At 36.9% G+C, this 27,816-nt stretch overlaps 1 protein-coding gene across 7 annotated transcripts in view; it reads right to left on the bottom strand.

Annotated features, from left to right (window-relative positions):
- LOC145660614 (putative ATP-dependent RNA helicase DHX35) overlaps positions 1-27,816 on the bottom strand; it is a 589,276-nt gene that overhangs the window by 261,728 nt on the left and 299,732 nt on the right. For 6 of the 7 annotated variants that reach the window (XM_081725887.1, XM_081725889.1, XM_081725884.1 and 3 more), the window contains 2 exons: positions 16,853-17,011; positions 12,997-13,143 (listed from right to left, as the gene is read on the bottom strand). In XM_081725887.1, coding sequence (XP_081582013.1) covers positions 12,997-13,143; positions 16,853-17,011 — 306 coding nt within the window. The remainder of the gene's footprint in view (positions 1-12,996; positions 13,144-16,852; positions 17,012-27,816) is intronic. The other variant, XM_081725888.1, reaches the window with a different exon arrangement.

Below are 27,816 nucleotides of genomic sequence, written 5' to 3' on the forward strand. Positions count from 1 at the left end.
TTATAGCATTTACTCAAAAATTATATTATTCCATTTTTGCTAATAGAACATCATGCTGGACAAGGTTAAATGCCTTTGACAGGTCTAATAAAACTAGTATGACTACATATTTGTCATTTAGTGCATGAAGCACATTATCTTTAATACCTAACAAAGCAGTAAAAGTGCTGTGAAATTTACGAAACCCAGAATGTTCGCATGGAAGTATGCCAGAACTATCAATTTATGAAATCATTTGCTGAAGCTGAAGCACTTACTTTGTAATTACCTTTGAAAGAACTGACAATATACTTGTTGGTCAAAGGTCACTAATTAATTTAATATCAGACTTCTTTGGTAATGGCAAAACTTTAGCTAGGTTCCAGGGATTAGGGAATTTGCCATTCGAGAAAGAATACTAGTTTACAATATTAGTTTACGGAGGGGGAGGGGCCAGGTAAAGCTATTTTAAGCATGTGTGGGGTTATTTTATCAAAGTTTGCGGCATTGGATTTAATGTTAATAATTGTTCTTCTAACTTCATGTTTATGAACAGGTCTTAACATATAAGGAGTTCCACAATCAGTGTGTTTCAGTAATCTGTACTGATTCATTTGCTTATCAAATGTATTATTACTTGTTACTGAGATTTCGGAATCCTTAGCAAAATGACGATTTATGACATCAGTACAATTTAGTTCTTCAGGGAAGTTTAACAATGAACTTTTTCCTCCTATTCCCAAATTATGTAACGTTCGTCAAGTGTCTTTATTTTTTCTTGCGTTATTTATATGAACTGTACACGGAGAGAAGATTCTGTTCTCCTGGAAGTCCAACACAATAGCTGTGAAACAGCCTGCAAACCCAGGCCCGGCTGGATCTGTATTCTGTGCCCGACTCGACCAAACCCGCCCCGGCCTGAATTTCGAGCCGGATGCTAAACTGGCCGGCGTAACCGGCCTGAGAACAACCAAGTCTGATAAGTCAAGTCAACCCTTCAATATTCAATGGAAAATGAGAAATGTGTCGTCATGAGATTGCAATGTCTATTTGTCCTTCTCGAATGGGAAAATCGTGTGAAAGGTTACCCAAGGTTTGTTTTCTGTATCCCTGTTCTGTCTTTTTATTTGTTATCTGTGCCCTCTCTGTCCGGCCATGTTTATTATATAATACGGCTCATGGACGTAAAGTCTCATACCACAATCATTAGTGTGTTACGAGTAACAGAGAAGATAGGTGAAACTGCTTCACCGTATGTAGTACTCTTACTACAACTACTACTCTTAATACAACTATTACGTATAGTCTACTACTGCTAATTCCACTATTGCTGCCACTGCTACTACTACTACTGCTCATTACTATACTAATACGACAACGAATATCACTACTGCAATTACTAGAACACGAAAACAGTACTATTACTAATACTACCACTACAAATACCACTAGGTCTACTATTACTACTACTACTGCTACTATTACTACCACTCTTACTAACACTACGACTACTATTACTATTACTACTTCTACAATCACTATTACTATTAATACTACTACCACTACTAGTGTTACTGCTAATACTACTAATACTATTACTACTACTATTAACACTACTACTACTCGTCCTAATATTACTACTAAACTACGATGAAAATTAGTATCACTATTTTGCATAACGCTTTTCAATTTAACTTGCTCCCAGATGAGCTATCAGTAGGAAGCCTTTGTGAATGCGTTAGTAACGTAGTTACTTATTTCTTGAGATCTGGATTGGTAACCCGGCTGACACACACTATTAACCAAGACACTGACGTAAGATGGGAAACTAAACTCATCATGCTGAAATCTATGGATTCACAGGTCGTCAACATCTGGCGGATATTAGAAGAACACAAAAAAAGTCAGCGCTTAGATTGACTTGATGAATCCTTAATGAAAGAAATTCCTGCCTTTTTAAAAGATTTCTACGATGCCACCAAAGCGCTAGAGGCAAAGAAAACTATAACAATATATTTGATACTGCCTTGGTTTAAAAGACTAAACAAACTTTGCAAAGTTAACAGTAAAGTTGATTCCAATGATATGTTGCAGCTTAAGGTTCGGGTGGAACAGTTTCACAATGAGAAGGTCGACATTCGTATGGATCATAAAGAGGAGACCTTCAACTCCAAGTACTGTCATCTCCGAGTAATGTCTGTAGATGAGGGATTATTTGTCCACACACAACTACGTGGTTTCGTTTCGTCAGTCACCTACTGCAGTTGGTTTCTTTGATTCCCTTGCTAAGGATAGTAGCTCAAGCAGACACGGTTTCGAGCAACCTACTGAGAAGGATAAATTAATGGAATGGAAAAACAGACCTTACAGTTGTGGTGAATTTGACGTTGAAGTAGACATCAACCTCAACATGCCCAAGAGAACCAGATGGTAGAGGTAACAAGAGGAAACATTACCAAAATTGTTCAAATTAGCGCACCAGTATTTGGTCATCCCTGCTTCTAGTGCCCATCTGATAACGTTGCATTTAGATATGACACCACAGTGTCACACGGGATGAATGTAAAGGTCGTTTGCGGTACCTTCCATTTCAATTCAGGCAAAATAAATAATAAATAAATAAATAAATAAAATTTAAAAAAAAAAATTGTACCATCACCATCTCAAATATTGTTGAATTTTCTTTTTTTTTTTTATAGCAACTAGACATGTTTCTAAGAGAATCATATTTTTTGTTTTGTCGAAAACAAAAATTCCCGCCAAGTAATGGGCCATCAAAGACGCGGGGCACAATTTATGAATTGTAGAAAACATGGAATATGGTCAACTTCGGAGCCCCCCATTCAGCAATGGAGACAGACAGAGTTGAAATTCTTATTATGGCATGTACATAGGGATATAAATAAACTATTTTTTACTATAGTTTGCTTTGCGCATGCGTATCTTTTGGTACGTAAATTAACAGATGAACGTCAGTTTATCTGAAAAGTCGAAGTTTGCGAATTTTTTTCGAGCACTTCCGGTTAGAATTTTAAAATTCCGTTTTCACGGTTGATAAGACCTAGTTACCCGCTTTCCGAAAAAAAAAAAATGTATCGCTTCTGTGTGCAACTATTTTGTCGCAAAAAATTCAAGAAATTGTCAAATTTTGGAAAAACGACATTTTTGGGAGCCATTTTCTCGAAAACACCATAATTAAAAATTCAGAAATTTTGTCAGATGGTTCATGAATAATAAACACACCAAATACCATTTTCGACCAATGCTTCATGAATTAATTACAGCATTTTGAAGTTAGCGAAGTTCCGTTAACTTTGATGTCATAGTTGGCAACACTGGAAACAATAAAAGTGCAACAATTTGATAATGTTTGTGGATCACATTCATTAAATAAAGAATAAAAGATTTTTCTTGGCTGCTTTTTATCATTTTGATCAAAAAGGCTCTCTGAAATAGTAAAATAAGCCCTTCCCTACTCCTCTGTTGTTACACCGATGTAATCTGAGATGGAAATTGCGATTACGAAACATACAAATTTTAAGTTCACTTACTTAAGATGGTCTTCGGAAACAAAATTTCACTTTTTTTTTTCCCCCACATGAAGCAATCATTTTCTTGCTTGATGTCTTCTTCGCTAACGGCATGTAACCGTGCAGATGGTCCAATAGGTGTTGGTGGACTCAAACTCGTAGCACATTGTCGATAGTAAGAAAACACTTATTTTCACTTCTCTTATGCTTTTCTGGAAACCTGTACACTGCTGAAGGTCCATGTGGAAGCACAATCAGCATTTTCAACTTCACGCAATTCATGATTTATTTATAATACTGCTGCTACCCAATACTGGTTATCATACATGCATGTACCTAAAGTTCTTTTCTCCAGACTTCTTAACACATTCGAGACGGAGCCCGCCACGTAGGCGGGCTATGTTTTCTTGTTCAGTGGACGGAGCCCGCCTACCCGGCGGGCCCAAGGTTTCGTTACTTTGAATGGCAAACGCATGTCCGTAGGTAGGTTTCGGCTTCTCATTTATACTTTGTGATGCCTCAAGTACTTGTAAAAAAATTCGACAATGCGACCAGTCCAGAATGAGAGACTGTTTCCGCGCGAATTTGTCAATTGTGCTTCAACCGAAGCAGCTGTGAATGAGTCATCAACATACATAACTTTTATATCTTGGTTTTATCGGTTTGGTTGATTTGCAGCATAAATCAGCCTTGCACTAAATTCTTAGTGTAAACTAATATTTTGCAATTTCATGATATCCAATCACTCTGTAAGGTTCTTGTATTTCATTATCAACGATGTAACTGCTTGTAAAGGTTATTATATGTACCTCAGTATTCAATTGTATTGTTCGTCGGACTTTTTTTAAAACTGCAAAACGGCTCATTTATAACAAATAAATAAAAATATATAGAAATGAACAAATGATTTGAGATTTGTGTATTAAATAGTCCTAAGTATATATGCTGAGAAATGAAAGATTTTTTAATTGTATTCTTTGTAGTAGATTGTTTACAAAATCCCAAAAAACATGGTAAAACCGCCGTCCTGAGGGAGAAACCACGCAAAGAGGGCCTCCGACTCGAATCTACACTTTGAATTACAGAAGGTCGATTTTGGGGGAAGTATGAAGTTAGTTTATATTGACCCGTTACTGCCAGAAAAACATCACAATTTTCCGAGAGCCAAAGGTGACTTCGTTGAATACCAGTTACCGGTAGCACACTTTTCCATTCTGCATTTTTTTTCCTCGAAAAACTGTCGAATTCAGTTCCTGGCAACAAAACAAATGTAATACCCGAAGTGTGTACTTACACCATAGTCAATTCTTTTACAGTTTTAATACTGTTTATCTGTTTTTGCATAAGGTTATGCCGTCTTGCCACATTCTTTACCCCCCTCCCCCCAATTCCGTCGCTGAGACCTTTGCATGGCCGGTTTCACAGAATGGCCTGCACTGCTTTATCGAACCTGTCTGCATCTCAGACATGTGAAAGTGATTTTTAAAGTGGGATTCCGCACCATCAGAAATCACTGACACGGTTTGGAAAATTGTAGACACTTATTTTCACGTGTTCGACACGCAACGAATGGTATGTTTTGTCGTCCTTATTACAACAAAACTGTCTGTTGTTTCATAATAATATACACTGCCGTAAAGAAGGAAATTTGTTCGTTTTTCCGGTGATAAGTATGAATTTTACTTTGCAGAATAACAGTCCAGCTTTCAGCGAAGTCTACATGAAGTAAAATAGTATTTTTATCTTGAAAGTTTATACGATGCTTTTCGGTAGCAATTAATTCTCTTTGGATTTTCGTGATGTAGTCATGAATTACAATTCTTAGTTAAGCCGGAAACGTATGATACGGAAACGGAAAGTGGCACTGTTTTTTAACGAGACCATTGTTTTCCCATATGGCATACGTAATAATTTCATTTTTATCAGGATCAATAATTAAAGACTCCACACGTATTCCTTCCACTCCAGGATATTCACCGCATTCTTGAACAAGACAGCTGTAATTTTCTACGAATCATAGTACTAAAGAAAATACGTCACTTATGGCAGCTTCAATATAGGCTACTCCTGTTTTGATTTGTTGCAACGCAGTAGCAATTTGACTTACAATTTGCACAATATATATATATATATATACTTCCCTCGCAGGTAGCGGACTGACCCACTTTGGTCGAATACTGTAAAATTTCGAGTTACTCATTCTTATCCTCCGATTGTTCTGTTTAAAATGTCTGCAAATTTCTTTGATTGAACGCGTAAGAAAACGTTTCGACTTTTTAACTTTTTGTGCATTTTCGATCATTGTAATGACATCGCATTTAATGGGACTTTGTCTGGGGCATTCCAAATCATCACTGAGCTAATACTTCACGCTTTTTATAGATCATCAGAACTTATTGGTTGGCTGTTTCAAGTAAACTTAAAATTTGTCTGTTTCGTAATCGTAATTTCCACCTCAGATTACTTCGATTTAAGAAAACGGAGGAGAAGGGGGTGGGACTCATTTTACTATTTTAGAGAGCCTTTATGATCAAAATGATTAAAAGCAGTCAAGAAAAATCTTTTGTTCGTTATTTAATGAATGTGAACCACAAATATCGTCAAATTGTTGCATTTTTATGGTTTCCAGTGTTGGAAACTGTGCCATCCAAGATAACGGAACTTCGCTAACTAAAAAAGGCTGTAGTTAATTCATGAAGCATTGGTCGAGAATGGTATTTAGTGTGTTTATTATTCATGTAAAGTTGAACCATTTGACAAAATTTCAGAATTTTTAATTATGGTTTTCAAGAAAATGGCGCCCGAAAATGGCAATTTTTCAAAATTTGACGATTTCTCGAATTTCTTTTGCGACAAAACGGTTGCACAGAGAACCGATACAATTTTCTTTTTCGGAAAGTGGGTAAGTAGGTCTTATCAACCATGAAAACAGAATTTTAAAATTCTAACCGGAAGTGCTCGAAAAAAATTTGCAAACTTCGACTTTTCAGATAAACTGACGTTCATTTGTTAATTTATGTACAAAAAGATACGCATGCGCAAAACCAAACTATAATAAAATATACTTTATTTATATCCCTATGTATCCACAACAAGAATTATAACTTTACCTGTCTCCATAGCTGAATGGTGGGGCTCCGATTTTGAACATTTTCCATGTCTTTTACAGTTCATAAATTGTACCCCCTGTTTTCGATGGCCCATTACTTAGCGGGAATTTTTTTTCGACAAAACAAAAAAATATGGGTCCCTTAAAAACATGTCTAGTTGCTATAAAAAAAGTTTCAACAATATCTGAGATGCTGATGGTACATGCTTTGCCTAAATGGAAATGGAAGGCACTATATATATTTGTCTCAGATTTTCTAATGCCCAGCACCTGAAGATTTGTCGGTTGACGAACTCATTTAGATGATAATTCACCTCATGAACAATCAATGCGTTCATCGTGTACAAGAACTTGCACCCTACAGAAAAATATACCAATTGGACCAATCTATATAAAGTGAGAAGGGTTTGCGTTAGCTTATATTACTCAAACCTGGCGAACCCTAGGTTGATGAAACGAAAACAATTTTATTCAAGAAAGCACGGTCTATTTTATGTCCAGCATATATATTTAGTGAAATTGAGTTTATGACACTTGCCCGAAGTGACATTTGCAAGGAGAAGAATTCAGCAACAGTTGCCCGGAGAGGTCAATGACGAAGCCTACTTAATTTTTGATGGTGACACTTGCACGGAAGCTAGGGAAAGAAGAATTAACATTTATAATAGGTTCAAATAAGTTTGTATATTAAAAAATCTTTTTCATAATTTTCATTTATTTAAAAATCATTTAATGGATACCAACATATTCTTGAATACACCAAAAAGGAAGATGTGACTTATTTGCGTTGTGTGAATTATAGGACGACAAAATGTAAGGGATGTAAGGGACGGTGCTGTTTCAGGCGATCCATGTCATATCTGTATCCAGGACATTGCTGGAAATGACGTTAGAGAGTAAATGGCTAAAGCCAAGAAACGAGCGAGTGAGACGGAACACTATTTCCAAAATCATCACAGAAGTTGGAAGCTATTTAATCGTGAGACGAATTTGTGATGGCCAAGCCCAAGCAAGCGCCAAGCAGTCATTGCATTGTGTTAGGAGGAAATATTTAGGAACAAAATCTGCTCCCAATATCTCAGAAGATATCTGTATACCAGAACAGTTCTTGTCAATGAACGACGGAGGAAATTTTCTTCACGATGAAATATTTGGACCTCAGAATAGTCTACTTGTGTTTGCCAGTTCTAAAGGAAGAGAAGTCTTAGGATCATCATCGTTTCTTTTTGTTGATAGTACATTTAAAAGCTCCAGTGAACAGTTCGGAACACTTTTCTACATTCATGCTGATCTGGGAAGTTCTTTGGAAGAAACTACTGTCATCCCTGTTTTTTACGTCCTTCTACCAAACAAGAAACGTAAGACCTATGATAAACTCTTTGCCGCTATCAAAAGCCACGTACCTAGCTGGAATCCCGAGTCTGTAGTTATGAATTTACAAACTGCAGTCATTCAATCAATCAACTCTTTGTTCCCAGAAGCAACGATATCCGGTTGGAACTATCATTTCTATCAATGTGTGTGTGGAGAAGAGTACAGAAACTCGGTCTAGTGACTCAATGCAAGGAAAATGCAGAATTTGGCCTTCACGTTCAAATGCGTGTTGCAATAGCTCATGTATCACTACACCTGATTGACGATGACTGGTTATATATCCAAGAAGAAACACCAGAAAATGAAAGTTTACGATGTTTCTACGACTATTTCGTAGACCAGTGGCTTGAAAACAAAAGTATTTCAAGATGTATGTGGAATTGTTCTAACCGAACCAACCGAGCCAATAACGTCCCGGAAGGTTGGAACAGGAGGTTAAGCAGTTTTCTTTCAAGGGCTCATTCGAATATATACTCGTTAGTGATTACACTCCGAGAAGGCTGAATACCATGGCCACACTTACGATAGGGTAACTCTCAATCTTGACGTCAAGAGAAGAAAAAAGTTTAAAATTATGACTGACGACATTATTAGTGATACTTTGTGTAAACTTGAAAAGGATGGATGTCTGAAGAAATCTCTGAAAGCAATTACTTATATTCAGAAATTAGAATAATGCAAATTTGTTTGTAAAATTGTATATATTGTACATAAAAATGGACGAGTTTCTATTGGAACAAAAAGGAACTGAAAAAAAAAAAAGGTCTTCCCCGGAATCAGAAGTATGAAGAAAATGACGAGCTTTGGAGAGTGTAAAACAAACTATATGGGAGACGAAGAGAGACTACCTCCGCGTGGTGTTTCCTGAAACGACATTTGTCGGCTGGAAGTCTCTTTCCGGGCAAGTATCACATGAAAAATTGTGATTCATTCAAGGGTAGGACAACCGTCCGGACAACTGTCACTCCGGACAAATGTCCCGCACCCAATGAAATTTATATGTGAAGTCCAAATAGAGGTCAAATGACTCAAACTGCATTTTTCTTCTTCATCTCGCTGCAATCGAATAATATTCAGAGAAAAAAATGTAAAGCACTAGTCCGTCGAATGGGACTTAAGGACTGTTTTAAGACGGTGCAAAATTAGGTTACTATAAATTATGTGCAGTGTAATGTAGATCGAGATCAGTTGCAGGAATGGAATAATTAACATGACTGGTGAGTAATATTTTAACAATACTCTACCTTATATTACTGCATAGTACTTTAATTCAGTGGAGTGTGGTGAAGAGCTTTGTTGGGGTAAGCAATCGTAATTATAAAATTATTACAACAATCCCCCCCCCCCCTGCTAAACTTTAGCCTGTCCTCTCCGCTGGTCTAATGGTTATTAGATGCACCAAAAGTGCATGGAGGCCTGGGATCGATTCCCGACGGGAGGGTACATAAAATTTAATTTCAAAATTTTTCACTTTCATAAATTATCCGCCTTCTTTAGCCTAAAAGGCAAAATATGGGACGTTAAATAATAAAAAGAAGTCATTTCATTTTATACTGAGAAAATTTAATTGCAACTTAAACTGTATTGTTTCAACTTAATTATTTGAAAATGGATGATAGTGTTTCTGAATATGAATGTGCTTGTGCTGTTTATTATTAGGACAAGTAAAGAAAGAATTAGAGCCATTAATTAAGCATGGTTTCATCCTACAGTGTACAGAAGGCGGAAGGGTTGGGCACAACCAGGCACATACGCAGAATTTTTGTTGGGAGGGGACCAAAGTTTGACGATAAATTATATTACATTTTGTAAAATCACTCCCAAAATTATACTAAATTTATAGAAAAGTCGGAATTTCGGGGTGCCCGGACACCTGGATCCACCCTCTGTGTATGTCCCTGAGCACAATAAGTAGTAAGAGATAAAATGGGACAAATAAATATGAAGCACGCAAATACAAGTGAAGATAAAATTCTTACCTCTTTTATTTGAAGTGTAGTTGAATCCTCCTCTGTGTTTTCGCGAAGTCTTCTATGACACTGTCGTAAAATTCTTGATACTGTTGTAGGGATGTTAACAGTTTCCTCTCCAATGCTATCAGAGATAGATTTGTAAGTCTTTCCTGCCCTTGCGTATTGCGTGCATAGTTCTTAATGTTTTTCAATTTTGAATAACTTCGTTCCACTGACGCACTACTTGCTGGAATTGTTAAAATTAATTCACATAACTTAATCACTTCGCTATATGCCTTCTCCAGCTCATTGGTTTTGACGAAACGCAGAAGATCATTGACCGATTTATTGTGATCTTAAAGCACTGAAGTCAAAAACAGCAGCATATGTTTCTCTCAAAGACTGAAGTGCTATTTCTGGAAAACATGTTCTGTATTTTTGGAAGTTCTTCGCATTGAGTAACTCCAGAAAATGCAGAAACTCCAAATTACTGAATCTTTCTCTCAGTTGCTGTAATGTTACGTCGAATATTTTACAATACAGACGTTTATATTGCGTTTTGCAATCCACACTACCGGCGCTCTTTTGACGTTTTGTTGGTGGTTCTTGGACTTCACGTATATTAGTCCAAAATTTCTCAAATACTTCTCTCTCGTTTTGCAAGACTCTTTCGAATCCCTTCACTTTATCTACACAATAACCAATGTCAGAAGCTTTAGTCTGCAAGATATCATAAAGGGTATCCGTAATTGGGAAAATACAAGCAAATACTTCTAAGAGAAATATGAAGTTGAACTCACCCATTGTACTTAAAATTCCCAGAGCTGCTGTAAAACACTCTTAACCCCAATTCCCTTTGGGGCTGGAAATAATTTCGAAAAGGTCCATATGTTCTTTCTTGTGCTCATAGATCGTTTGAACAAGGCGAGAATTGTAATCCAAACGTGTCTCTGAAACACGAGGCAGTCTGTTTTGTATCTCTACATCTAGAGCGTGGGTTCTCTTTGTAGATGTAGAGAAAAATGCAGCAATTCCATTAAGAGTTAAGAAAAGCATCCGACACACTCTAACTTGAGATGCTGCCTGAGAGAGAACTAGATTCAATCTATGAGCAAAACAGTGAACAAACAAAGCCTGTGGATATGTCTGTTTTACTCTAGCTTGTAGACCGTTCAAATGACTCGCTATCACAGCTGCACCACCATAACTTTGCGCGACTAACTTTTTCTCCACAGTTATATTCTTTCATGAGGTCACTCACAATATTGTACAAGGCTTCAGCTGTCCTATTCTCAGAAATATTTAAAAATTTAAGAAACCTTTCTTGAATTTCCCCTTCTACTGTAACGTACCTCATGACTACAGAAAGCTGAGCCAAATTAGCGACGTCTGTAGTTTCTCCTACAGATATAGCTATAAACTTTGTTTCTTGGATTTCTTTTTTAATATGTGTCATCATAACATTACTGATTGATTCAATTAAATCATTTTGTATAATATTTGACAATCCATTAAATACTGTTCCATTTTCTACGAATGTTCTCAGCTTCTCATCGTACTGACACAACTTCACAAGCTCGACATAATTTCCTCTGTTACTAGAATCAGATGATTCATCATGTCCCCTGAAAGCTAGTTCTTGTTTACTTAAGAAACATACGATGTCAATAAGGCGTTTCATTATTTCTCTGTTTCTTCTTACAAGTTCGTTGTGCTGCGAGTCCGTCACTTTCTTCTGAGAAACCAACATGTATTGTATTCTTGCTTTTCCAAATGTTTTCTCATTTATTATGGCCTGAAGATGATTTTGAGTTAAACTATGCTTTTCTATGGCCAAGTGAACGTTTCCCATATCATTGTAACCGCAACTTGACCATACACATTTCTCTTTTGAAAAAAAAAAAAAAAAAGACAACATCAACAATAAAGCTTTGGTTTTTCTGGGCAAGCAGTCAGTCATTCGTTGAATATTAAATGTTCTTACACATGTTTTTGAAGCAGTAGTTATATTAAAGTCGGGCGTCGGTCTTCCTGCCGTAATAATGTTTTTTTTCTTCAAAGTTCCGCGAAGCAAAATTCTTCCCCAATATATCTCAAATCACGCACTTCTGTCCTCCGTCGACACCACTGCATTTAGGAGAGAGATCCATGTTCATTCTCCCTGCCGAACCACTAGCGAACGCAACTTCTTGGATTGCTTACCTTTGAGTACAACTCGCGAGCAAGTCTCTCTTATAAAACGTACAGCAATAATAATTGAATAGATGAACTGGAACTAACACTTATATACAAAAATGTACTATACACTAAGTATTACGCACTTAATATTATACATACACCTATAAGAATTAACCACTAAAAGCCTCATTTTTTTGTTTAAAACATGGTTTACGATTAAACTGAATATGCAATCAGGTTCCGCAACTAAGAAGATTGCTTTTCTTCACGAAAGGAACCGAGCTAAGACGATCGCATCCTATAAACCGGAAGATTTCTGCTAGCCTCCCCGTAAATGACCGTGCAATGCAGCTAGAAGATGAGAAATAGAAACAAGCGAGAGCGTTTCATATGGTAAGGTACAACAATACAAAGCTTTCGATAAATAAGATAATTTTTATAGCAAATAAAGTAGTAATGATTGCTTTAGATTTTAATTTATAATTTAAAGGTAAGCAGTGCTTACCTTGCGTATATTAAGAACACGCCACTGCTTTAATTTATTACTGGACTAGTGTTCTCCACTTCCGGGAAATCGGTTTTTGTCAGTTGCATGGTAACATTTCAATAAACCATGGTAAGGTTACAGCACTTTCACAGTGATCGCGTTATATTGGGCTTCCACTGTACTAAGTTTCTTTTTCGGTGATGTCAAAACTAACATTCAATTCTGTACAGTACGAAGCAAGAATAATTTTTGTGTAGTTTTCCTTCTAATATCTTCATTAATACCCAACTGATTAAAGAATGTGTAAACAAACATAACAGATAACACTTTACACAGTCATAAAATCTACATGGTAATAGAAATAATTGTGTTTTAGAAATAACTCACCATATACAATTCCAGGAATGGTTACTGACGTCTCAGCAATATTTGTTGCGATCACAACTTTTCGAAGTCCTCGGGGAGTAGGTCGAAAAACTTTCAATTGTTCAGAATGTCGAAGGGAACTATACAGTGGTAATACTAACATACTCTCTGAAACGAAACAGCAACCAACATATAATGATTGAAATGGTTTAGTTGTTTTATTCATGTTTATAAAATCTCTGTTCTGACATTTCGAACAAGTTCCTGTCCGAGAAAGATTCTGAAAACGTGTAATAAGGAAACTAATTAAGACTGTCTTGTGTATCCAAATTAGACATGAAAGTGAAACGAACTAAAACAAATACTAACAAGACGAAAATAAATATAACAGAAAGAAATTTATACTCAGAAACAATAGACCAGCTTATCGTTCTTACACGTCTTTTGTACACACGACTGACTACTACTTAAAGAAAAACAAAAGCTGCACATGACTGCAAATGATTATGTCATAGTAAACAAGCCTTAGGAAGTTTTTTTTTTTTTTTTTTTTTTTTTTTTTCAATACCGTTCTGCGAAATTTTGCCTGCATGCTGTTGTTGGCTCGTATGAATTGATGTAGTTGTCCCCATTGTTGGAGAATCGAACGTCGTGGAGAGGGAATCCTTATGCTTTTCGACTAAATTCTTGATTAAAGTTAATCAAATATCACAACAGTTGTCCTTACACTGCTTTGATCACATAATTGTGTCAAAAGAGAGTTTGTTTCGGCGGTATTTCTGGGTCATAGACAAAACAAACGCTCACGTCTTCCACACTACACTAAAAAATGCCTCTAATCGTGATCGGTCGAGTTTATTTGTGCATGCGGGAAAGAAATCGCGTTTGATGAAACATATGCAGAAAAGCATTCTGTAGAATCCCTTCTACAGACAAACATTATGTGGCGTGAATTTCGTCACACGCAAACAAGTTTGTTACAAAATACGTTGCAACCAGCCTATACAACTAGATTCACATTAAAAGAAACAAAAATGTCAGGCTGTCTAAAAAGTATTGAGAATTTGGAGGTCAAAATTGAGAATACATCTACTGTGATTTGAAAATATATACATTATTTTTACGATCATAATCATCATAGGTATTCTGCCTTTATTGGCAGGTCACTTGCCGCAGCTGAGAAGCTTCCATGCTCCACGGTCCTCCGCTAACTTTTTCGTCTTCGCGTATGATCTTTCTGTTTTAATATCATCCATTAATTGTAGTCTCCTTCGTCCCCTCCCTCTCTTTCTCGCCACCATACCCTCTAGGACGTCCCTCATGATACAATCTCTTTTTAGGCAATGCCCCAACCAGTTTCTCTTCCTCTTCCTAATAATGTCTAAAAGTGTTCTTTTCTCACCCACCATTTCTAACACACTCTCATTCGTTTTCCGCTCGACCCAACTAATTCTTTCCATTCTTCTCCACACCCACATTTCGAAGGCTTCCAGTCGATTTTCGTCACCTTTACGTAATGTCCACGTTTCCGCCCCATACACTACAACACTCCACACGAAGCATTTTATGAGTCTTTTTCTCAACTCTTTGTTCAAGGTCCCACAAAACAGACTTTTCTTTTTTTTAAAGGCTTCTTTCGCCATTCCTATCCTTGCTTTTATTTCACGTTCGCATTTCATGTCATTATTAAGAACACTACCCAGGTATCGAAAACTATTCACTTGTTCTATTTTCTCCCCTCCTACTTTTATATTTGACACAGACCCCTGTGTTCCAATCACCATGGCTTTTGTCTTTCTAACATTTATTTTCATCCCATATTCTTCAAAGCCCTTTATTGATTTTCTTTTCAGATTCTGCAACAAGCGCTATATTGTCTGCAAATCTTATGCATCTAATCATTCTACCTCCTACCGAAATGCCATCATCATCATGTAGGATCTTTTTCACTATCTCTTCTAGATAGACATTAAATAGTGTTGGCAAGAGGCAGCATCTTTGTCGAACTCCCCTTCCAATTGCACTCTCTTCCGTCAGTTCTTCCCCTATCCTAACACTTACTTGTTGGTTCATGTATAAGTTTCTTATGAGTCTTCTATCTTTCCATTCCAACCCTTTCTTTGTTAGAATTCCCAACAACAATTCCCAATTCACGCGGTCAAAAGCCTTTTCTAGATCAATAAATACAACATACACCTCTTTCCCTTTTTCTATAAATCTTTCACCGATCACCCTTAATAATCCAATAGCATCTCTTGTGCCCTTGCCTCTTCTGAACCCGAACTGCTCCTCCTCAACTTCTTTATCTGTTCTTCCATATAACCTTCTGTTCAGTATTCGGAGCAGAATTTTAGCTGCATGAGATATGAGACTAATAGTTCTATAATCCTCACATCTCTTTGGGTTCGATTTCTTAGCCATCGGTATCATGATCGTTTTCAGAAAGTCTTTTGGCCATTCTCCTGTTTCATATATTTCATTGCATAGTCGCCACAATTCTTTCTTTCCCTTGTCTCCTATATTTTTAATGAATTCGATTGGTATGTTATCTATTCCTGTTGCCTTTCCATTCCTAATCTCGGATATAGCCTTTTCAAACTCATCCCGAAGAATACTAAATCCTTTATCATCCTCGCCTACTTCATTTTCCACTTCAACATTCAGGCTACACGGTCTATCCCTACTCTCATATAAGTCTTCAACGTATTCTTTCCACCTTCCTATGACCTCATTTCTCTCGCTGACTACCTTCCCATTCTTATTTTCTACTGCCATCATAATACTCCCTTTTTTCCTCCGAAATTCTATAGATTTCACCTCCTTGTACATTTCCTCATATTTCCCAACTCTTTCTAATTCTTCTATGTCCTCGCATTTTCTTTTGTAAAACTCTTCCCTCGTTCTGTCTGTTTCTCTTCGTAATTCATTATTTAACTTTCTGTACATCTTTCTGCCCTCTTCTGTATCAACCTGTTTCTACATCTTCCTCTCCCTCCTTTTCTGCAACATCTGCTCTGTAACCCATGGTTTCTTAGCAGTTTTGTGTTCGCGGTAACCTACTGTTTCTTCTGCAGCCTGCTGTAAGCAACTTTTAATATGTTCCCACCGTGCGTTACTACCTGCGCCTATCCTTTCCTCGTTTGAACATTTTTCTTCTAATTTTTCAGCGAAAAGATTTCTTATTTCCTCGTTTTTCAACTTTTCAGTATTCAACACTTTGTTACCTACTTTTCTTCTGCCTACATTTTTCAGTTGAATATCTACTTCGGCCAGCACAAGATTATGATCAGAGAAAATATCAGCCCCGGGAAGGGTCTTCGCGTTCTTTAAGCTATTCCGATACCTGTCCTGAATCATAATATAGTCTATCTGATATCTTCCGCCGTCTATTGGTGATTTCCATGTATATCTTCTTCTCTTGTGCTGATTGAACCAAGTGTTCCCAATTACTAGTGAATTCTGTCTACAGAAATTCACTAGTCCCTCTCCCCTTTCATTTCTTTCGCCTAAACCATATTTGCCTACGATACTACCTTCCTGTTTTTCTCTCACAACTGCATTGAAATCTCCCATTAGAATTATGCATGCACCCTTCTTCTCCCTATCTATAATTTCTTCTATTTTCTCATAATTTTCCTCTACTTCTTCATTTGCATGCGAAGTCGTCGGTGCATATGTCTGTATCACCACAAGATCCTTCGTTTTCCCTTTAAATCTTAACATCATAACTCTGTCATCAATAAATTCTACTTTCACTACCTTCTCCTTTAAGCGCTTTCCAAGAATTATTCCTACGCCATTATGACAGCCCTTACGTTAATTTTTACGATAAGGTAACGAAAATTAAAGAAGTTTAGAGGTTCATTACAATACTTACTAGTCGTCTTCATTTGTGCAATATATTCCTTTAACAACAATACAACTTGATCCACATCTTCGTGTCCCGTGAGAAAAGCTAGTACATCTCCTGGTGGTTCTTTCTGGTGTATCTTAATAACTGTATCCACTACACCTTTAATATAATTGGCCACAGGTTCTACAAACAAAGAAAAATTAGAGATTTTCTTGCAAATTATTTGTAATTCTTTTCGATTATAAATGATTTTTTCCTATTCTGCGCAATTTCCATTCTCACTAATGACTCTTCAGCACTTTTTCTTCTCGCATTTTTGATTTCTTTGCAAAAAGGAGCACTGAGATTCCATGAAACTTTATGAGTACTTCTTTTTCGACACTTTCTTGTTGGTTTCAGGACCCCTTTTGTTTGTACGTTAATTCAGCGTCCCTCAAATTAAATAAAGGAATCACGTAACACCATAACGGAATATCTACTAGTCGTCTGCAACATCACTACTAATTGTAAGCCGCTTCACTTATTGTGCTTAATATAGTTTATTTTATAAAATACGAATAAATCAAATTGATTTATATAAAGATATTACAAATAATATATGAAGAGCATATAATTTGTAGCTAGTACTGTTGATATCTTTCCTTTCCACTGTTGATATCTTTCCTTTCCACCTAACTTCTTCAACTCTTACTAAGTCTATTCTAATTTATTTCCAACTCATTTGTTAATTTGTTAGCAATTTTATAAACTGCCTTATAAATACATGTTACATACAACGTTTCAAATCTTAGAACAATTTTTGTCTTCTTAAGTCAACCAAGTGTTCAATTCTGATCCGAGGTTCTTTTGATTATATATATAGAAAATGTCCTAACTTTTTACTCATTCGAATAGAAACCAATGTATCATTTTTGATCTTATATACAGATAATTATTTACTTACCAGAGGTTCTTGAAAAGGTGGAAGTTATCAGATTAATACGACGTTGGATCACTTTTCGACCTCAGAACACCACTGACACAATGCGAAATTGAGTCAAAGATATGGTGAATGGTAGAAAGTGGAATATTACACGATTTCTCGTGGAGTGCATCACTCAGTTTCGTGAGATAGGAAGGAGGCTAAAATCCGTTCAGAATTTGCGTCTCCAAAACAAACCACTGGGAATGGGCAGACAAGGTATTTCCGGCTGTGTGAATCGGCGCATTATTATCCTGGAATATGGTATCGTTACCTAGAAACAGTATTTGGAATATAGTATGCACAAGTTCTCTTAAAATAGCGACATAACAGGCAGTGATGGATCGGTAAGCGTCAGCAAAACCCACTGAATACAAGTTATGGTAACCCACAACATTACAGACCAGTCGCTACGTTTCACATTTGGGAAGAGACACTGCGGAACAACACATAAACATGGCTCGCAGGTTGAAATAAGGTGAACGAGGACTCGTTCGGTCACACTACACATTTCTATTCATCAGCGACGAGTGTTCTGTTTCCGGGACGATTGGGTCTGCTGAAGTCTTATGGTTCCTTATTAGCGGTTTCCTCGTGAAACAGGACCCCGTATGTCAAAACCCGCCATGACCAGTCCCAACTCGTGCTGGGAAAGAGGCACCAAAGATATACGCTGCAGTTACAAAAATGTGTTCATGTTTGTTCATTTGCAAATGTTCTATAGAATTTCATTTGAGGAGTGGCAAAATATTGCTGTGCGAAGACACTGCTCTTCCTTGGGGAGTACTGTCGCACAGTAACGTGTACAGGTAAAGGTGGTAGTGAAGAATACCCTAGCAGAAGAAGTGAGATACCAACCGGCCTTAGTACGCAATGGTTATACGGACCACTGAGTCCAGGAGTAGTACGTGGTACCTCAGTGTGGAATTTTTGAAAGATGTGAGATAATGTAAATATTGGTGTCCCTACTGTTCCCCACATGACAGTCTCTGAGTTCTCAGACGTTCTACATTAGTCATAAGTTCCGGTAATGTGCACTCTACCCTTACCCTAAATAGAAGTAGAAAGGTAGGCAAAGGTTGGAACCTGTCGCTCCTAGTAGGAAAAGTAGGCTTCCTTCTTTCAAATCATGACTTACATGTACCATTTGGTCCGGACAATTACATAATATCTAATGTTCGTGATACTTCAGCATCTAAATTGAGGTAGTCATGGTCACTCAGCAATGAGTAGATTCGGACGTCCTTATCGGGGAACCAAACGCGGTTTGTCATACCGCGCAAATGCGCGACTGAAAGGAGCACGAGTTTTTCGCACTATGAATTTGAAAATTTCGCTTTTCGTTTTACATATTTCGCGTTTTGTCGCATTTTCCAAATAAAGTTCCGCATATTATAGGTCTTGTGGAAAAAATATTCCCTGACAATTTATTCATAAATCACTACAGAAATAAACTATTAAGTACCTACAAACAAAATACAGGAATATTTCCCTTGACATTGTAAATTTTACTTGTAGAAAATTACTTTTTTAAGAAAAAATCAAACTGAAGGAAAATCAGTAACTAAACACACTATGAGCAGGAAACTTTTCCTGTCTTTCGATAACACATAGGCACAAGATACATTTAAGCATTAAACATATAAGCATGTTGAATGTTTCCACATTTTCCCCTTTCATTGTTGTACGTTTCTCACTTAACACAGTCATTGACATTGCCTAGCTAATTAATACGACTCCTCCTCATCCAGGTGCCATGGTGATAGCTCACGCACAACATGTTTTCTATAACAGTGTCCCAATCACTCAAAACTCATCGTTCTTGACACGTTCTGCCGTTCTGTCAGCGGAAAACTAGTGTTTTAAAATTATTGAAAACGTATTTTAAAAATGTCTTGTTATTTCGGGTATCGTTAGAAATTTCGCGCAAAACTGCCAATTTCGCGGAAACCAATGAGAACACACATATCCTAAAACGTTCCGAAACTGAAAATTACTTAATTCTGACTCATTTCGTTTTATCGCGCATTGCGAAAAACTCGTGCCTCTAGCGATTGGGTCTGGGAAGAGGAAATGGTGTATACATGGTACATCAGCACGTAGTTCGAATAGGTCTCAAGCGGGCAGAGCCGGGAGCTAGCGAGCCTCCTCGAGAATTCCAAAGGATCCTGGATGTGGGTCCGTCCCTGTTGGGCTGTGGTCATACCATGGAATTTGATAACTTGGTGTCTTGACTCGAAGGGGGAAGTGACCTTATCTTCAAACGTTCGGATGCAACAGGTAGACTTCTACCCGCTAAGGGAGTTCCGTCCAACAATAGATATAACTGGTAATCATTTAGAGGAGCCAACGACCCATACAGTTGACTGAAATTTATCGCATCTGAGTGGCGTTAACTCATTACCTTCTGTGAAGGTTCTGATTATTGCATCGACAATTAGACGAAAGAAGCAATTATGGACAAGCCCTTGCAATCATGGAGTAGCCATAAGTCTTCATACAGGTCTTTTAAGTTAGAGTACATATCCATCCAGAGCGGGAGAGGATACAAAATGCAAAAGAGGTTTCTAATACTACATCCCGTGTGTTAAGTCACGCAATACGCGGTGGATTGTGATTGCTGACACATGTTCTGGGAGGTGCTGCTCGAGTTCCTTTCCCACTTGTACCTCAATTGCATGACAGTTTTGAATTACAATCCCCTTTAATGTTTGTGATATTTCACTGAAGATGAGACCGATTAAATATAGTGTCATATCAATCTTTGCGCACGCAGCGCCTCGCAAAATCTTTCTATTCGTTCGTCACGTGTTTGCAATTTTGCTTTGCGTGGAATTATTATACCGATTTTAGTCACATTGCAAATGAAGCTTGTAAATCTGTGCAAATGTATCATTACAATTTTGACAGCGCAGGATTTAAGTGAAAAAGATTAGATATCTGCTAGCTTGTAAGTGGATATTTCTATGCCACTTACTTGATTTATATTAATAATGAAGAATTTTATTACAATGTGTAATTTTATATGCTATATATATACATTTATATATTATGGTGGTCCTTAATTTTTTTATTTCTGAATTTCTTTGAACGAACCCTTAAAAATGGTTCCATATGGGACCAAATTAAGCCAGGGGAAAAATTAGGTCCATTGAATAATATTAAATGGTGCCTCAAGCGACCTAAAGTTCTGAATCAGATTACAATACATAGTATACGGGGAAAATCTGGAATAAAATCTTGTAATTTAGAAACGGCTTAAGGGAACGCAAAGATACCCTAGATAATGGAACTAGAGAAAGAAACACACCCAATGTTGTATAGTACTGTCACAGTGGCCATCTTGGATTCAGATCAAAATTTTCAAATAGGAAGAGTGTCACGTGACATATCGTTTTGAGGTGGCGTTTTACCAGAAGCACAAATCTGGCACTATTTTAAAGATAGCTTTAGTCGTCTAAGAATTATTACCTGTGAAAAGTTCTCTCTTTTTCACAGGTAATAATTCTTACACGACTAAATGTAAAGACGAGCTTAGCTCGAAAACAACAAGAGGGATATGCACGGCTTCATTAGAAAGAGGAACGCAAATGAAAAATGCACTTTTGAAAATGATTTGTTTGAATTTTATACACCAAAATACATGGAGATAAGCATTTCAAGAAATGAAGAGGAAAACCCAGTTGAGAATGTTAGAGAAGATGTAAATATGTGCCTGTGTGCGCCCAGACCCTGAAAGAGATGTAAAAGGGGAAAAACTAATTTTATTACTTCAAGACAGGTTGCTGCTCTTGATGGATACAAGGCCGCTGATAGAACAAGAATACATATTCTGACAGCGACGGCAGGAACATTAGGCCATAATGTAGAGGAATTAGAAATAAATATGTATCGATGCTGAGAGAAAATCCGTAGCGGAATTGCATAAGACCACAAAAACAATTTCGGAGTGCAACAAGTGCGATAGCTGTGTAATGGGAAGGAAAACTACTGCCGAATTTGACTGGTAGAGAGACTATGAACAGATTATCAATAATCATTACAGGAGATGGTCATGAGAAGCTAATTGGTGTTCTCAGTTGGTCATCATCAAGAGGAAAACGAACATATTGTTTCTACTACAATTCATTAGCTTGAAGAATGGAACTTGGTAACCCCTGTACTGCTTCGTGCAGGCAGTTTGTTGTCACACTATTCCCTGCAATATGTGTCATGTGAACGGTGCTTGCATTCTGCTAGAGCAGATGCTTTAAAATGATCTTCTATACCTTCCTTGTAGACACTACATTTATGAATTGGTTTTAAACTGTGTATTTGACAAATGTTGTGTTTCGTTTGCATCTGGACCGGACGTTCCCCTTATTTAAGCATTTTCAGAACGATTGATCTAAAATAGATTGTACTAACTTTATTCCAGAATTGATGATGATGATGGCGTAAGGAACAACATTTCAGATGTAAGAAATGAAGTATTGAATTTTGTTATCAAACTTGTAGAAGCAGGGCACCGCAGAGAAGATTACAGAGAATTTTTAAAACTGATCATCATATTCTTGGATGGCGTACCTCCTCGAAGAGTTTTCTTTCATTTGCCTGGAGCAATTCACCATGCAAGGAGATGGGAAAAGCAATACTGTTTAAAAATATTTCTCTTTCGCCCCAACAATTTCGTTTAACGAAGCCAATAGAAACGAGTCCTCAGAGAGCATGAATTTTTCTGATACGACTATATGTCCAAGTTTGATTTAAATGTGATCAAGTATCCCATTCACCATTATAAGACCTGCAATTTTTGAAAGCTTTGTACAGTTATAGACAAATAGATAATGAATTATCTGAGGTGGCTCTTTCTTAATTTTTTCGGCATCTCTGGTACTTGAAGGAGAAATACGTAGCATTGGGTTTTTTTGATGATGAAGTTAACATAGTGGAAAATCAAAAATTGGTTGAAAGAATTAAAATTGTAAGGAGAAACCGTGTTGCAGCAAAGAGGCTTGACGCAACAGGTGATACCATAAAAAATCTTGCGAAAAGAGAAATCAGTGATTTTGATACAACAAACAAATTTTTCTCGTGAGATTTAAAATACCCAAAGGGTTTCTTGAGTGTGATCCGATTTCATGGTCAAGTAACAATGACTATCTTCAAGGAAAGACAATAGTTAAATTGATCTCCGTAATAAATGATGCAGCACAAAGGGGAGTGAAACTAACAGAAGATTACAACATCGTTCTTACGAAAAATGAGGATCAGAAACAGTTTCTTTTGCAGATAGTGAAGGCTCACAGATAACATTTCCTAGATGTAACAAAAGTGAACTATGTATCACATAAGTTTGAAAACCTATTGAAAACTTACCACAAAGCTACAGTACTACATACATAAATAGGGAATATTTCAATTTCTTTCAAGTTATATTTTTTTCTTTTTCCTCATAATAGTCTATGAATCATCTTGATGGAAAAACTTATTTGTAGTTCATGGGAAAACAAAGATTTAACTTTCTCTAGCAGTTTGTTTCCAATTTATGTAAAATACTTCCAAAAATTCTTACAAATCTCTACTCCATAACTACAATAAAATAACATTACATCGAAGCATTTCGGTTTTCACACGTCATAACTCTTATGTGATTATTGATAGCTTGAAAATAATACCAGATTTGTGCTTCTGGGAAAACACCACCTCAAAATGATATGACACATGACCCTCTTCCTATCTGAAAATTTTGATCTGAATTCAAGATGCCAGGCTTCAAGATGGCCGCCATGATAATGCTATACAAGACTAGATTGTTCTCTTCCTCTAGTTTCATTATCCAAGATATCTTCTCGTTCCCTTAAGCCGTTTCTAAATTACAAGATTTTATTTCAGATTTTCCCCATATACTAAGTATTGTAATCCGATTCAAAACTTTAAGTCGCTTGAGGCACCATTTAAAATTATTCAATGGATCTAATTTTTCCCCTGCCTTAATTTGGTCCCATATGGAACCATTTTAGGGGGTTCGTCCAAGGAAATTCCTAAATTTATTTTTCCCCATATAAATAAGGACCACCCTGATATATATATATATATATATATATATATATATATATATATATATATATATATATATATATAGGGTGGCCCATTTTAATCTTTCCACGGAATATCTCGAAAACGGTACGACATAAATGAACAAAAAAAAAAAAAAACTCAAATAGGAAATGTCATGGGGCATACCGAATAGTGTTGTCGCGGTGCCCCCCAAGGCCGCCCTTCAGGGGGATCCAGGGCCAAATTTTAAAATTTTAAATAGAAACATGGGGCGAGTGATACTTCGTTCGATAGATCTTTGAAAACTAAAAAGCGTTGTGGCAAAACACTTTTCATATTGGTTACCGTATTCAAAATAGCCGCCAAGATAGGTTGCCTGTATCAGACAAAATGTCCAGTACCACTAATATGAAAACGGTTGAACATAAATGAACCAAACAAAAACTCAAATAGGAAATGTCATGGGGCATACCGAATAGTGTTGTCGCGGTGCCTCCCAAGGCCGCCCTTCAGGGGGATCCAGGGCCAAATTTTAAAATTTTAAATGGAAACATGGGGCGAGTGATACCTCGTTCGATAGATCTTTGAAAAGTAAAAAGCGTTGTGGCAAAACACTTTTCATATCGGTTAGCGTATTCAAAATAGCCGCCAAGATAGGTTGCCTGTATCAGACAAAATGTCCAGTACCACTAATATGAAAACGGTTGAACATAAATGAACCAAACAAAAACTCAAATAGGAAATGTCATGGGGCAAATCGAATGGTGTCGCGGTTCCACTCAGGGCCGCCTTTCATGGGAATCCAGGACCCAACTTTAACATTTTAAATAGATACATGGGGCGAGTGATACCTCGTTCGATAGATCTTCAAACACTAAACAGCGTTATGGCAGAAGATTTTTTATATGGGTAACAGTTTTCAAAATGGCTCCCAAGGCATGGTGCTTGTGTGAGATAAAACGTCCAGTGCCGCGAATATGAAAACATTTAGAGATAAATGAACTGAATAAAACTTGTCTAGGAAAACACAGAGGGTATTTGTCATTCCACGGCTCGACAATAATGCAACGAAGAAAAAGATTATTGAAGTATAATTGACATAATACAGAAGAAGAAATTTAATTCTTAGAAAATTATCTTTCCGAGCTCCCTGCATAAGCGGGTGAAGCGGGAATGAATGGTAAAATCTCAAATGACAACCCCATTTTTACTTGCAATATGTATGATTTGTCTGGAACACTTGTACGTACAGGTGACTGGTACTATAATGAATAAAAATAAGTTAAAATTCGGTTTGAAGACTAACACTCATTTGTATACGAAGTGTGATTTGATGGGAAAAAAGAAGCAATTAAAATGCGACGCAAAGGTTTTAAAAATACATTTTTCGAACTTGCAAGCATTTTGTCCGCCCCTGATAATTTAACGCAATGCGTGCAAGATGTTTGGGAGGCATCTGCATCAGTATGTACCGTTTCGTTACTGAGGATCACAACTGAGATTACCACTGAAAGTTATTCGGAATGTAACTGTGGACAACATTTCAGTGAAGCTCATATTGTGTCACACGCAAGAAGATAGAAGGTAAAGAATCGGACCAATATCGTGCAGATGATTGTTGAACAAAACCAACGTTTGTACACGTTGTTCTAAAATTGCATTGATAGACAAATTTGTTTCGCATTTCAGTTGATTCATTTTTTCATCAAATCATTGCCTGCAATCAAAATGGAAGATGCCATTTAACAAGACTTTTACACACCATTCCATTTTACCATTTAACAAGATGTCCCATTACAAAGACATCTATCTCTTATAAAAACTCATTTCAGATAACTTCGTTTCGTAGGTACAATCTGCTAAAACTAAACTTCTCATTTGCAATTTTAGCGTTACTTCCTGCTTCACTCACTTACGGAGGGAAGTTGGAACCATCAATTTTCTTGTAATTAGATTTCCTCCTTTCATTATGGCACTTTCACTCTAATCGTTTTTCCTCTGTTGCAACATTCTCGAGCTGTGGAATGTAAATACCCTCTGTGATTTCCTATTCGAATTTTTGTTCTGTTCATTTATCTTTAACCGTTTTCATATTAGTGGTACTAGACCTTTTATCTGATACAGGTACCATGTCTTGGTGGTCATTCTGAAAACGGTGACCCATATGAACAATCTTTTGCAATAGCACTCTTTAGTTTTTAAAGATATGTTGAACGAGGTATCATTCACCCAATGTTTACATTTACAATTTTGAAGTTGGGTCCTGAGCCTCTATTTAAGGTAGCCCTGCGAGCCACTGGGACGATACCAATCAATGTGCCCCATGACATTTCCTATTTGAGTTTTTGTTCAGTTCAGTTATGTTCAACGTTTTCATATTAGTGGTACTGGACATTTTGTCTAATACAGGCAACATGTTTTGGCGGCCATTTTGAATAGTGACTGATATGAAAAATCTTCTGCCACAACACTTTTTAGTTATTAAAGGTTTTTTAAAGATCCATCGAACGAGGTTATCACTTATCCCGTGTTTCTATTTAAAATTTTAAAGTTGGGCACCGGGCCCCCATGAAGTGCGGTCCTGGGTGGCACAATGACATCACCATTCGAATTTTCCTATGATATTTCCTATTCGAGTTTTTCTTTGGTTCATTTATGTTCAACCGTTTTCGAGATATTTCCGTGGAAAGATTAAATGGGCCACCCTGTATATATATAATCTTAATTTTTTTTAATACTACTTTTCGTTTATAGATGAAACTAATCTTTTAGTTTTAAAGATAGAAACACTGGTCCATTAGAAGCAATAGTTTTACCCCAAATGTGTTGCTGAAAAAGGAAAAAAATATAAGAGGGGAGGTAGTAGCGTCCTCCTCCTTTTAAATTTAACGATCTTTTCTTTCTCTTGAACTAGGGGACTTTTCGAATTCAAATTCTGTAACGTGTCTTCCGATTCATATATAAGCGATCCCTGTTTTCTTGATCAGTAATGTTCTTTCTGAAACCATAGGATCACATGGCTACATAAGGCCTACACTCCTGGCTTAACGTGGATCAACCACTTTTGTTTTAAGGCCGGTGCGGGGACTTGTTTTTTATTTCTTGTCAGGGCTATGCAGTGAAGACTTGCTGGCTAGATGGTCTTGCGGAAGACCAGGACAGGAGATAGGACACAAATTTAGATAATTGGAAATGTTACTTTCTGTGGTTTTTACGATATTCTCAAGTTTTTTCCCTTGCTAGGAGTATGCTTAAACAGTTAGGTAAGACATTTTAAGGTGAAGGTTCTTTCAAACCTTTGTTTAGGATCTATGAAGAGTATTCTGGAATTCAAATGGTTTTGGGTTCGATCCCTTTGAAGATTGAGAATTTCTTTCTCAGACCTTGATTAGTGTTTATATGTTGTGCATTTCTGTTTTTCTTGACTTAGCCCGTGTTCGAGATTGCCCCTTGAATAAGGATCACATTTTCGGGTCTCATTAATGAGAGACTAATGGTTAGGGCCCGTAATACTGCAAGGGCTCTTCTCTTGTCTCATAATGAGATACTGTTTTTCACCTTCGCCTCACCTATATCCTCATACAGAAATTTAGATAGGCATCCCGAGTACAGTTTTCTGGTATACGAGGATTCTGTGTAGTTAGGTCAAGTACAGGGTGAGTCAAAAGTCCTTGGACACCTGCATAAGTTTGAAAATCGACGGGAAAAGTAAAAAGTGATTATGGAAACAGAGGTTTGATGAGGGGCCGCAACTTTTGGAGTATATGTCATTCATGACCACCATCTTGAAATCCGCCATTTTGGATTAAAGTCAATTTTTTTTTAATGGGAAGGGGGTGTATGACACATCAAGTAACACTAGCTTGAGCTCAGGAATTTAGTGGTGTAATTTGTTTTTTTCTATCTTGTACAGTTTAGATGTTATTAATGTTCAAAGATGGGAAATTATCTTGATACTAACCCAGTTCTTTCTTTGTTCCAGGTGATC

This window comes from Thermobia domestica, chromosome 9, assembly GCF_964235325.1.
Source record: "Thermobia domestica chromosome 9, izTheDome1.hap1.1, whole genome shotgun sequence".
Taxonomy (NCBI): domain Eukaryota; kingdom Metazoa; phylum Arthropoda; class Insecta; order Zygentoma; family Lepismatidae; genus Thermobia; species Thermobia domestica.